Raw genomic sequence first — 13889 nt, forward strand, 5'->3', positions numbered from 1 at the left:
GCCCACTCTTTTTCTCCAGTTGATCTATTCTGGGCTCTATCAGCTTTCTCAGGTGCAAGGAGACTTGCTGGGTGTTAGCTTTTTTACAAAATAGGTAGGCAGAAGGGAAAAAGGAAATAGTGGAACTTTTGAGATTCTCTTTTACAAGGAGCTTGGGAAGTTAATTTCCTGCTCATGCTCCAATTTAGCCAACTTCCCAAGCAGTAACAAGCTAAAGGAATATTCTTTGGACTCATGAAATCAGCACTCAGTTGTGCCTGAAGTTCATAATTGATCTAACAAAGCACAGACTTTGAAGTACAGAAATGCAAGGATATTGGATCACACAAAAATGTATAAAATGTTATTTGGTCATTTATGTAGGAAGTGTAGAAAAGTGGAGAAATGCTCCACCACTGGTATTAAATCCTGCTATCTGTAGGGTTTAATACTGACATTTGCATTCAAGACATTGAAGAAAAGAAAAAAAAAAGAGTTTTTACTTTGGATGGAAGTCTTGCTGACTGATTGCAGCACTGCCTGCTGGGGAATGGCTGTTCAGAATAATCCTGGATGCTCGGAACAGGAAATCATCCAACAATGGCTTAATCAAAGATGAACCTGAAACACAGCAGTCTACTGTTAAATACTTACATTGTCACTGCAAATGCCAAAAAGGTGTTTCATAACAAAAAACCACTTCATAGCACCACGTCAACAAATGTTTTATCAAATATTAAACGTACTGCCAAAACCAGTCCTTAGAGCTCTGTATCACTTCTACTGATGTCTTCACATGACTGTCCAGTCGTGTGTTGATGCAGAATTCCCACCAGTCTAGTCAATTTAAAGAGGAATACTCACCAACCATTTCCTTCTCTGCCCCACAGAGTGAGAGGAGAGTCTTGATGAGCCTCAAGTGTCCTGCTAACAGGATGTTATCAGCCTCGCTGGTCTCACACTCCGCCGTGCGGTTGGGCTCAAAATTGTCCAGCCAAGTGATCTCATCTTCTAACATGGCAGCTGGGCTTATCTTCAGCTGCTCCATTTCTGATGCTGCAAGGAAAATAAAAAAAAAAGGAACACAGTGAAAAATAGCAGCTTTGGAAATGTAGAATATAAATACAAAGAATTTCAAACAGTTTGGTAATGATCTAGTTTTGCCTCCATGTGTATCAAGTAAACCTTCCACCAGGGAGCTCAGTTCACTTTCCAGAAGGAATGAGTTACCCAATGCCAGAACAGACCATGCCAGACACTAGCACAGCACACTGGCAGGTCCCTCTGAGCTCAAGGTGCAGTAACCCCCTTCTGCAGGCAAGTCTACATCTTTTCTACAGCTTGGAAGCTGCCATCAGAATGAAGAAATCAGGTGTCTGCACATACTCACATGTCAGGTCATCCAATAACTGACATCTCAGGTCAAAATATTCTGTACACTGGGACAAAAGTCTGAAACAGATATAAATAGAAAAAAAGTTTACTTAAAATCAATTTTTCTCTAACCAGCTGTCTTTAAAGTCTGTGTGCTCTGTCCATCTAACCCAAAGCAGCATAACCATCTAGGTGTGCTTCTGCATGCTGCAGCTTAAAAAAAATTCCTTTCCAACAGTTACTTCTGAATGTTAGGAATCATATTGAATCCTCATTTCTTCCCTCACCTCATGGCAATTCTAGTTGGCAATAAAACAACAACATGCTTTAACTTCTCAGTTACTCCTCTAGAAATTGCAAGATGTCTACTTCCAACACTTGCCAAGTGTCAATCCCTTTTTCCTCAGAGCTTCCACAGTGTTGCTCATTTCAAAATATGTCAGATTTTCTTCCTCAATAAACAGACATGTCACTTACCTCTGGTTGATTCCTCTCATGATGCTGGTTGGTGACCAAAGAGGCAGCTGGGCCCCAAGAACAACACTCAGGAGGAACTGGTTTGGCTTTTGTACATCTGGGTGAGCTGATGTGTCTGTCTGGCTAAGGGTGTACAGCTGGTCACAGGCAACGCGACGAATCTGCAACAGGGTCATTGTCATTGTCAAACACCTTCAGTTAATCAAGGGCTGCAAAAATCCCCCACACTCCTGTTATGTTAGAAATCCAACAGAAGAAATGCACATTGCAATGGTGCAAAACAGGCTATGAGCTCTGCACCCACTAGCCAGGGTTTCTAGGAATGTAACAAACCCTGTTCATCCCTGAGTGAAAATCTCTGATAAATACGAATTGTAAATACAGATAAAGGGTGAGATGCAATGACTTCATGCAAAATAAATAGATGACACATGATGAAATGAGGTAAGCATAAAAGTCAATAGATTTTAGAATATCCTAGATAATCTTAAATCAAAAAGAATGAGTTTTAGGAGGGTTCCGACACTTGGAATAAATTTTCAGAATTTCAGATGTATCCATCAAATTTTACCCAAATCAAAGTAACTTGAAACTTTCCCTAAAGTACTAGTTCTACAGAATTTGAGTCACCAAAATGTGACTATTTTCTTTAGACTAGTCACAGCACAGTCCTGTGCATCTCATGGATGAAACAAGCCTAGAAAATGTAATAATGTAATACTACAGCATTTTCTATCAACCCATCACCAGATACTGGAATTACTAACGATTATCCAAAGGTTATTTATTCAAATACTAATCTGTGGGAATACTTGCAATAAACAATTTTATGTTCAGACTATATGAAATTATCAAAACATACACATTTCAGAAGGAGCCTTTAGAAAATTTTTAGAGGAAGACTCTCACCTCAGCACTTGGTGATCCAAGCAGAATATCAATGATGAAATCAGCAACACAAGGCAAATTGTAAAAAGATCCTGGAACAGGAGAGTACCAGGCTATCTTATTAAAAATTACATTTTAAAATAAGTCAGTTACAGTCTTGCATTAAGATACCACAGGACCTAGAGGACATCAATACTGAAAAGCAGTAAAGGCTATTTCCTGATTTTCTTCCCTCACCAGAGGCTGCCACCATGATATAACAGCATTTTCCTTGCCTTCCTGCACCACCAGTGTTTACACTTCCTGTACACAAAGACTCAAGTACTAAACAGGAGCTATGCAAACAGCAGCACGTAGAGAATTACAGACTTCAAAAGCAGTGCAAATATTTATATTCTAGCAGTAAGTCAGCTTTCCCAAAACATTTTACTGAAGCATAGCACTACATGCCTTATTTCAGTCCTGGAAAAAATCTCCCTGAAATTTTTAATGAAATGCTGTGTTTTTTGCTTGAGCTGTCTTAGCTAACAAAGCTCCAAGTTTCTCATTTTTTATTTTTTTTTTAACTTGACTGTATCCAAAAGCCTCCTCCCACCTGGCTTATACTCCAAATACTGAATAACCCGATTTTTTTCCATACCTAGCTGCTGACTACGTAGCTGAAGGCAGGTTACTAAGAGAGACAAGGCTTCCCCAGCAATGAGAGCATCTTTGGTGGACACAGACTGCTGCCTCACACAGATCCCAGCGTGCAGTGCCGTGGGCTCCCCTTCACTTCCTGAACTGCAGTTACTTCCTGCATTAAAAAAGAAGAACAAGTGCTATAATTCATTAAGTTTTACTCAGATGTTTTCAGCTTTTGGTCAGTTCTCTGCAATTTAAAAACTTCTCTGAATGCCTGATGAATGTACATAAATTTGCTCAGATTTTTTTGTAATTTAGTTGTATAATGTCCCAATTTAGTTGTATAATGTCTCTCTTGGGAGACCCAAGAGGATGAACATCCAATGAATTCAGCTTCAAAGTGCTCAGTTAAAATTAAACTAAATGCTTTTAGACTGGTTTAGGGACACAGTTAACCCACCTGAGCTGCTAAGTCTGTTTCTAATCCCAGCAGGGAAGAGAGTGTTGCTCTCTTTGATGGGCTGACTACTTCCCACGAGGTCCAGGCGTCCTGCAGCAGCAGCCCATGAGAGGCGCATGAAACAAGCCACTGTGGAGGTGAAATCATTCACCTCCATGGTCTGGAGGAACAAGAAACACCAATCACATCTGTGATATTCAACAACATTTGTCAATAACAGGGATGAGAGGAATGTATCTTCTGGATACAATGGATTGTGTCAAGTTGACATTTACATTTGTTTTCCACTTTGTTCTTTACACAGGTTCAAGGATTCAAAAGTCTCTTTGTTCCCAATGAGAGATTGGTATTGCTGTCTTAGGAGAAGTAATTAATTTTTTAATTCCCCAAGAGGATAGATACCCTTGTCACCTATCTGGAGGCAGTCATGCTGATTTCAATTGTTCAATCCATTTGGGAAGCACTGCCCAACAACCTAACAGCATACTTGTCACATTAACTATGAACTTTCTTTCAACTGGACTCAATGGGTTTTCAAACAACATTTTTTTAAGGTACTGAAAATAAAAAAATTTCTTTTTCTCCACAATACCATCAAGCAAATTTAATTTTTAATGAGCTATTTGAAAAAAGCTTGTCCAATTCTTTCTAATTCAAAGTATCATGGATTATAAAGCCACAAGTCCAAGCAGGAACCTTCTCCTTTCAATTCACAGAAAATTAAAAGAGTCAGATCTTAAGAGTTAAGTGTGACTGAAGAGAAATCACAAGTAAGACTTCTTTGTACATCTATTTCTTGTCAGCACTTTTGGGGTACTGCTTCCCTTTGTAGTGCCAAAATAATTTATGAGAATATGTTAAAATTCAGATCAAGACTGGAAGAGACGCTGATGGTCAAGATTTTCAGAGGCTTTTACATGGAGCCAGGGCAAAAACCTGCATAAAAGACTGATTAAAAATGTCAGAGTTATACAGCTGTCATTGGAGACAACACTGCTACATCAGAACCATCCAACACTTCCTTACTTGTATGGCAACTCTTGCAGCTGGGATGATTTCTTCTACCCTGATGGAGGATCTGTCAGACACGGAGAGCTGGCGGTAGGAGGACTTCTCAGGAGTGCCACAGATGGACATCTGCCTGCTGGCCTGCCGGCTCACGTTCCGGAAGGGCCGCGAGGACAGAGCTTCCACCCCATCCTTGATGAAATCCTCATCCAGCAGGGTGGGCATTGTCTGCCCAACCAGCAAAAACCTGCATGCACAGAGTAAAAACATCATGGGCACTGTCTGCCCAACCAGCAAAAACCTGCATGCACAGAGTAAAAACATCATGGGCACTGTCTGCCCAAGCAGCAAGAACCTGCATGCACAGAGTAAAAAACATCATGGGCATTGTCTGCCCAACCAGCAAGAACCTGCATGCACAGAGTAAAAACATCATGGGCACTGTCTGCCCAAGCAGCAAGAAGCTGCATGCACAGAGTAAAAACATGAGGCTTGTATTTGAACACTTGTAGAGTGAATGGAACAGAACTCAAAGTACCAATTAATCTTAAATATTAAAAGCTGCATGCTAAAAGCCAAGAAAGCAGCACTTTCTCTAATGAAAAGCAACTACATACCTTGCAAGCTGCAGGCAGATGGAATAGACTCCTTGTCTTGTTTCATAGTCCACCTCTGATGGGATGGAATCTCTCTGCATCACATTCACCACCAAACTTAAAAACAAATCGATAAGACAGACTCCATTTGGAAATGTTTCAATTAATTTGTCTCTATATTTCCTTCCTCCTATCCACTCAGCTGAGTTGCAGTTCAAAGTGACTTCTTTGGAGGCCAACATCCTCATTTTCTCCTTTTAAATCTACAGATGGAAGCTTTCTGCTCCTGTTGGAAAATGCTTCAAGACCTCTTGGGCAGGAGTGTCATGGACAGAATAACTAAGAGCAAAGTATACTTGATAAACCTCACACAATCAGTATTGTCAGGTCTTCCAAACCACTCACACTGTGCCTCAGCTCTTGTCTGAAGAGTCTGAATTTTCAAGACTGTAATTACAAATTTAATTTGGTTCCCACTGCATGACCTATACTGTGACTGCTTAAAATGTCCACCGGTGTCCACACAGAAGAGAGCAATGTGCACACTTGCAAATTTGAATTGAAACACTTAAATGTCACAAACTATCCAAGTATCGACTACTTTAGTACAAGCTACATTTCACAAGCTTATTTGTGCCTAACTTCATTTTGAGATTTAACAACATGTACTCTCTTAACTATGACAGCTACTGGACAGTGGTGGAACAGCCTTGGGTGGATTTTTTTCTCAGAAAAAGAAGCTGACAGGTGTATTAGTGTGCTACAGTATGGAAATAGGAAACCACACACAACTACTAACTAAATTAAGTACTACAAATTGAGTCAGGGTTTTGAAATCTAACCTCAAACCTCCTGCTCTGAGGAAGTTTTCACAGAAAGACTTGGCACAGTTTCTTGCCATTTCATCATCTGCAGTTGGCATCAGCTTGGAGCTCAGCACCTACAACAAATAAATAAATAAATAAGCAGATGTAAACCACCACCCCTCTTAGTGTTCTTTACCTGTTGAAGTTTGAAAGCGTAAAAGAAAAAAAATCCACTACAAATGAAGCAATTAATAATACACTTACACAAAACTGTAGTCAGTGAGAGAAATCTCATCTATTCAATAAATCTCAAATATTTAGAATAACCATGGCACCTACAGATGTTTATTCTGAATCAAAGCATTCTATTCTCACTGCAGTTTACATGTTAAGGGAACGGATGAAGTACATGGAATGTCATATTCTGGTTCACTTGGTTTTTCTTAGGAGCCCAAATTCTTCTTGGTTCTGGATTTTCAGTTCACAGTATCCCATAAAACACCCTACAGATGGCTTACTTACTGATTCACACCTTCTGAAATATAATTGTACCACTATTATTCTGGTGTTTCTTGGTAAAACATGGCTCAGGTAATTCTGGAGGCCTTATGAACATAACCACTCTATCATCCATCCTGTTTTAAACCAGCACTAAATTTCAGAGTGCAAATACACTCAGAAACATGGCCAGAAGGAAGTCTGTGGTCTCTGTGGGTCAGCTCTCATTTATGTCTATAATCTATTTCACTTCACATTAAAAAACCCCAACACCCAAACAAACCCAGCCACCAAAAAACCCCCCAGAGAAACCCCAAAACCATCCACCAAACAAACCCTGTCCCTCTCAAAATCCCAGAAAGCCCCACAGATATTATTCACTTTCTTGAAGAGCCTCCTTGGCATGTACAGCCAACAATGCTGCAAACAAAATACATCTCTTCCAGGTTCACAGATCAGAAGAATGTTACAGAGTTCCAGGCATGAAATCTTATCACGCCCTGGACATCTGCAACATTCAATTTTCATCTCTTTCATATGTTCTGCAAATTTCCTGTGCACATTTTTTTCAGAAAGCACTTCAGACTGGTTCCCATCTTTTCACCAGATCACCAGCTGAGGGGATAAAAAAGCACATATTCCTTTTCCTGAGAAAAACCACTTTCCAATTGGCTTGACTGGCATTGAGGAACAAGTCCACTCATATAATCTCCTCATCTAATCCAATTTATTACTTCTCATCTCTTGCCAGAAAAGCAAGCAATTTATTACTTGCTTTTATTATTTTCTCTGGCACAGAAGCAGCAGATAACTGTCCCATCCTACTGCTATATAACCTGTCAGCTCAACAAGACACCCTAATCCATTTGCTTTGAGTTGTAGAACTTGTCAACACATTCCAAAGACATAATCAAGTATCTTTCACTCCAGCTGTACAGAAAAGGGGGAATCCTAAGGCAGGAGTGTGATGACAGTGTAGGAAGATGAAGAGCTAACATTAGACTGTGGAAACCTAAAGGGAAGCAACCACAAGAAAATTGCTACAGTAATCTTGGCACACACCATGAGGGAAAGAGAATAATTTTGTCTAATGTTCTGGAAGCAGTTGGCAATTGCTCCTCCAACCTCAAGTTGTTCAAATCACATTTGTCATGGGTCCTTATAAACAGTGGGACCTGCAAGCACAACTAAACACTGTCCAGCTTTTAGTGTGCAGGTTACTGTGTCCTACCAACAACACCAGCTCAATTCCTGTAATTCTCAAAATCCATTCTCTGAACTCTAGGAAAGAATCTTTACAGGGCCCTATCCAGGATTTTGGCTAAAGAATGTAGGAGAATGCTTAGGGGTAAAAGATTTCTATATATTTTCTATATATTCCACTCTACCTGTGCAGCCAAAACAGGCCAGAGGCCTCTTGGCAAAAGCACTGCATGTTTGGATAGTGAAAATTCTTCCCAGCTGAATGCTTTGGAAAAACACTCCTCCTTAGACAATGGGAGACTTACAGAGCACAGAAGTTTCTGGCAAATTTAATCAAGCAAAACCAATCCAACTTAAAATAGCTCCCATTAATTTTTAAGGGCCAACTTTTTTTTTTTTAATATATATTTTTTATATATACACACACTAAAAATTGCATATTCAGACATTTTGAGATTCAAGCAGGAATGTTATCTAAACAATAAGAATTTGATGTTTCTTTGCTCCTCTCCACTTACTTCAGAACACTTCTTCCACCTTGCAAATCACACAAAGAGGGGCCTGGTTTCTGAGTAAAGTCTCTGAAAGGAAATTTTCTGTCCCTTTTATTCTGTGTAAAATTTACCACATGTAGAAAAGCAGACTGTGTCACAATATTTGCATTTTTCATAATGATCCCTCACAGTAGACTCCTGCCCAAAAAACCTAGAAATACTTAACTCTTATTGCTCAGAAACACAGAAAAAAGCAAATTTATTTTCTTACCTCTAAATTGTAGAGCACTCTGAACGTGGACATGCCTGGAGCAAAAGATCTGAAAAGACTTTCTAGTATTGAACTGGCACTGGGCTGATGTTGATGTTTTGAAGACAAGGATGGAGATTTTGAGGACTGAGAACTGGATTCTGAAAGCAGTGTTTTCTAGGAGGAAAAAGCCACAGAAGAAATATTTTGAGACTCCTCTGGTTTGCTGTAATTGGGAATCCATCTTCTACAGCCCCTGTAATAACCCTCTCACCTCTGGCTGCCTCGAAGTAAGTCAATAATAAATACTGACTTAACATGAACATTATTTTGCTGTAATTTCAAACCCTCTGTGTACAATAATCTGACAGAGAATTTAAGGAACCTGGTAGTAAAATCCTCTTTGTGTAGCTCACCATGATCAATTATTAAATCCATACCTTCCTTCCCAGGGAATCAAGCTGATCAAGAGCCTCCTGAATAGCTGGGTCAGTGGGAATCAGGAGCAGAAGTTTCCTCACTCGCAGCGTTATCCTGAAAATAAATCCCAAGTTACATGCACAAAACAAGGGCTCAATCACCCTGGCCTGGTGCCTGCACACAGTGGAATATTCAAACTGGGCACTGAGAGCAGTTCTTTAATATTTAGTAACCATTTAATCTGCTTACCTTGGCTCCTCCAGGTTGGCAAGCTGGTAAAGCATATCAAACACATTGCACACGAGAGCCATGACGACTCCAGGGAGGGATTTCTCCTGAGAATTGAGCAGAAATACAAAGGTCTTTTTCTCTGTTACATGTAAATTTAACAAAACTCTTCACTGAAGCAAATGGCCCAGATGCCAGCCTGACCCACAGAAATCCCAGCTACTTTCTAGGCTGAGACAACATTTACATCATTTCATTTCCCTTTTAACAGTCAATTTTTGAAGTCAGCTGTTATGAAAAGCAAATTAAAAGCAGATCAAGAGTGCTCTGAACAGGCCAGTTGATGCTTCTTAGTTCACTTTACTTGCACTTTTACTGCAGCTTTTTAGTAGTGAAAATGTGGAAATCTCTACCCTCAACAAATGCACAGTCTCAAAATTAAACCAGATGGGTCCTATTTGTTTAAAAGACAGAGATGAATAAACACCAAACAGGCTACCATAAGTGACAGAGTGCAGATTATAAAATCCAACCTGCATGCTCAAGGCAGTTGTGTATTTAGGTAATTTGTTTCAATTGCAGTTTGAAAGCTAAACCAGATTACTAAAGATTGGAAGATGTTACTGGAGCTCCTACTCTCTCCCCCATCTATCCCTGCTTCAGGAAAAATCTGAGGAAAGGCTTCAGGTCATATTCTGCTGTACCTGTTCCATTGCATAGGATGAACTAAATACACTGCTGCTGTTGCTGGAGCTGGTTGAGGAATCTGCAGAGCTCCCTGATGGAGTCCCACTTCCTGATGTTTTTACTGTAAGGATTTGTTCATCAGAGAAGCCCAGCTGGTGGAGTAGTTTCTGATCTTTGTTTACTGTTAGCTGCAAGAAAATATTTATTTAGTTCTGAAAAAGACTCAATTTCATCGAGAATGGGAATTCTTTGTAGTTAACATACCAGGCTGTCATTGGCAAATATCTGTATATTTTCCACAGGTGAATTCAACATCTTTGCTATCTTCCACCTGACACTTCCTACAGTTTCATTGCTATGAGCCTGTGAAATTAAACAACACTGGTTCAGTAAGTCTGCTCGAGCAGTAAATGCCAAGAAAAATTAAAATCTTCTGAAAGAGTCTTCCTGCATAGGGTGGTAAAGGTATTGTTTGCAAGAGTGTCAGGATAGGACAGCACAGAAATGCTCCAACACCCACAGTGAGCAAAAAACTCATTTTTCCCATCCTGGAATTTAGTGATCAAAATACATTTGGTCCACAGGACACTTCCATGTACATATTTTTAACATTTTCAAGAAGAATTTTCAAGTAGACTGGAATCTTTATAACCATGTTACTCTATTCAGTCCAGGCATAAAACCACCAAGAGTGGCTACATAATCAACAGTTCATGGCACACACCAGCTGGGCATACCTACCTCTATGGTGAAGGTATCTTTGGTAGACTCATATGTAACATTAAGGGTTAAAAGATGTCCATGGAAAGAGGCACCATGAGGTAGAATAGTTCTGGGAACAGAGTAAAGGTCCTACAGGAAGAGAAGGATGCCAGTAAACATCACTCTTGAAAACAAAGCCATTTCTGTGATGGTGGGTAACTAGGGTTGCATGTTTAAATAACTTTTACTGGTTCGTAATAAAATTGTAAGTTGTGTTCTTAGCCTTGCCTAGTAGGAAATGAAACCTCTTACCTCTATTGTTATCACATAACGCTCTGCCAACAGCAGCAGTCTCTCAATTATTACAAGTTTAGTTGACCTAAAGATAAACATTGGAAACAAGAGTAACTTGTCTTGCAGATTCATTTCCAACGCCCACGGTAACTACCCTGAATTGTCTGGTTTTGAAAGCACCTCCTTAAACTTGGAATTAATTCAGCAGAAATGAACTAGGAAAAGAGGCTCATGTTGTACTGCTTGAGATGTTGCCAGCTTCAGAGGAAGATTCATGTTTCTAAAGGTCCCACCCTATGCTCCTATACTTGAATTACACATATTCAGGTATAACTAAATTAAGCTTGAGGTTGAAAAAACAACCTTTTCTCTCCTAATGTAAGAGTAACCACACCCACTGCCTCAGAAATATTACAAGATTAATAGGCTGGTAATAACCTGTAGGGTTTTTTGTTTCGTTTTGGTTGGTTTGTTTTAATTTTTGGGGGGGGGTGGAGGCAGGGTGGTTTTTTTGGTTTTGACCTGCTGTTTTGGGGTTTTTTAATGTCTATTTGGCTTTGGTTTTCTTTATTTCCTTGTTGTTTTGTTTTTAAACACAGTTTTTTCAAAAATCTCTGGAACTCCTATTGCATAGCAATTGGAATATTCAGTTGAGGAACCATCAGAATGTACAATTACTGAGATTTTTAATTAGCACTCAAAATCTTGTGGGAAGCAGCTGAGAGCAAATGTCTACTGTCTCCTTTTTTCCTTGAGAGGTTGGCCTACCTGTAAGGAGACTGAACTGATGTTGCCACGGTAGGCATGGCAGTTGCTGTGAGCATTTTGGTAGCTCTGGTGACAGCGTGTGTTAATGTTGGACCACCGAGCGCGGAGCTGGCTGCCTGCAACACAGAGTAGAGCAAGAGACAGTCAGGATGGCCTGGAAAGCTCAGAGGACAAAAAATATTTGTGGAAAGAATATTTTTCTTTAAGTGGAATTATCATAGACAAGTGTTCTTATTCTAAGAAACATAACCAGAAAGATGTAGGCATGAGAATAATTAAAATTTGTCCTTTACCTCTAATCGTGTGTAGCAATCAGCAATGAATTTCTTGTGCAGTGAGACTGAATCCTAAAGATAAAATGTACAAATTAATTAGAACTTAGACTAAAATCATAGAAGTTTCTCATAAAGTGACAGAACCTAACAAATCACCCAGCTGAACATGCAGAGTATCAGGACTTCATGAATGTCAAAGGACATTTATGTACAAATATATGCCTACCTTTTTCAATCTGGGAGTAAGATTAATATAGCTGTAATTTATTATCAGTTGAATAGCTTCATTGGCAATTTCTTCATCTGGTGACTCCATTGCAATCTTCCAAATGAAATCCATTCCTATTAATTCCAGTTTTTCTACGCTCTACACAAGGAAGAACAACAGTAAAACATGACTGGATTTCTTACAAAAGAACCACAGGGACAAAAGTGCTGGAAAAGCACCTTTTGATTAAAACTTAAAGATTTTCTTTTCCAACATGCTGCCAAACTTTGGCACTGTGCAAAGTTAAACCAACTGCTGCACTTTTGTGTATTTATACAAGAAAAAAAATTGTTTACTGATAGATAAACAAGTTCCAAAGAACAATCTCAGTCAAGCCAACTGAAAAATTAAAAAATTTAAAAGCATGGAAAAATTTAATCCAGAATGGAATTAGTTTCAAAGAAGTCAACATGGTAACTAACCACACAATAAACCATCATAAAACCTGCTATGATACTTGGCAAAAAGTTCTGCATTTGAAGTAAGTTCTCTGTGATAAAAATCTAAAATGCCTACAGAAAACTACTTCACATATAACCATTAATTTAACAAAACCATGAAGGCTCAGAGTAAAAAACTATAGTAGGTTAGAATTTAAATATGATAAGTCTAACTCCCATGCACAGAAGAAAAATAAAAAATAATTTTAAAAAAGACTTTCACTGCTAGGGAGAAGAAAAAAATTGCAAACTAGAATCCATGATTATGTTCAAAAAAATAGTTCAGCCCTTCCTCCTGCAAAGTTTTACAAGCTACAAACCAGCTTCCAGCTTTCCATTGCTGAATTTTAACTGCTGGAATTGTCAAAATTTTAGCTTCAGAATTTAACAATGTTAATGCTACAAGGACATTCTGGTCCTTAATACAAACATGACCACATCAAACAGCTGCTACCCAATTCTTGTCTCACTTTCTCCTGTCCCTAAGAGGACACAGGCAGGACACAGGAACAAACTTGCCAGAACAAACTCACCAGCTGAGTTCCTTGCCTCTTCAGCCGATGGTCACACAGGTTCACATTTTCAAAGAATGTTTTAAATAAACTAAAACCTGTAAATGAAAAAATGTGTGGATTTTTTATACTGGTCAGGCTGTTTCTTTGTTTAAAAAGTAAAGTTGTCAAATACAGGAGATGAACTTTTCCTTCTATAATTAATAAAGCTCAAAATGATAGATCCCTTTATTACATTGATTTGTAGAACTGGTTAGATGGTTGATTTGAAGGCTTAGGAAGCAAATTTCTGGTATATATTTCAACCCCAAATCTGTTCACCAAATTCATTTTCTTACCATTCATAGTAATTTCATATGATTCCAGTTTAAGAATTTTTTCTTTGAAGAGCTGTTGCTGCACATCACTCTCCAGATCGTGCTGCCCTTTTGTAAACCACTCAAAGCACATCTGTGAATGAAAGACAGACATAATTTTTACCCCATTGTCACATCAAATATTCTAGTTTTATACAGCAAACTATGTCAGATGCCACAGTAACTCATCTTGCAGAAGTTTTATCTACAGCAAGAGGTTCAAAATCTCATCTCCTGGTAAGCTCACATGTTATAGAGGCTGCATTGCAGCTTCAGGGTACC

The 13889-nt window shown here is 39.0% G+C and overlaps 1 protein-coding gene across 4 annotated transcripts in view; it reads right to left on the minus strand.

Annotated features, from left to right (window-relative positions):
* USP24 (ubiquitin specific peptidase 24) overlaps positions 1-13889 on the minus strand; it is a 62021-nt gene that overhangs the window by 19778 nt on the left and 28354 nt on the right. For all 4 annotated transcript variants that reach the window (XM_071436816.1, XM_071436815.1, XM_071436814.1 and 1 more), the window contains exons 19-40: positions 13590-13701; positions 13273-13349; positions 12258-12398; positions 12050-12103; positions 11757-11872; positions 11007-11073; positions 10734-10844; positions 10257-10355; positions 10010-10180; positions 9327-9412; positions 9098-9191; positions 8679-8834; positions 6249-6346; positions 5428-5523; positions 4829-5057; positions 3803-3962; positions 3359-3514; positions 2740-2810; positions 1831-1991; positions 1370-1431; positions 844-1035; positions 483-600 (exon numbers count right to left, since the gene is read on the minus strand). In XM_071436816.1, the coding sequence (XP_071292917.1) occupies positions 483-600; positions 844-1035; positions 1370-1431; positions 1831-1991; positions 2740-2810; positions 3359-3514; positions 3803-3962; positions 4829-5057; positions 5428-5523; positions 6249-6346; positions 8679-8834; positions 9098-9191; positions 9327-9412; positions 10010-10180; positions 10257-10355; positions 10734-10844; positions 11007-11073; positions 11757-11872; positions 12050-12103; positions 12258-12398; positions 13273-13349; positions 13590-13701 (2627 nt within the window). The remainder of the gene's footprint in view (positions 1-482; positions 601-843; positions 1036-1369; positions 1432-1830; positions 1992-2739; positions 2811-3358; positions 3515-3802; positions 3963-4828; positions 5058-5427; positions 5524-6248; positions 6347-8678; positions 8835-9097; positions 9192-9326; positions 9413-10009; positions 10181-10256; positions 10356-10733; positions 10845-11006; positions 11074-11756; positions 11873-12049; positions 12104-12257; positions 12399-13272; positions 13350-13589; positions 13702-13889) is intronic.

This window comes from Agelaius tricolor, unplaced genomic scaffold, assembly GCF_023055355.1.
Source record: "Agelaius tricolor isolate 1412-34295 unplaced genomic scaffold, bAgeTri1.0.p SCAF_11, whole genome shotgun sequence".
In the NCBI taxonomy this organism is placed as follows: Eukaryota; Metazoa; Chordata; class Aves; order Passeriformes; family Icteridae; genus Agelaius; species Agelaius tricolor.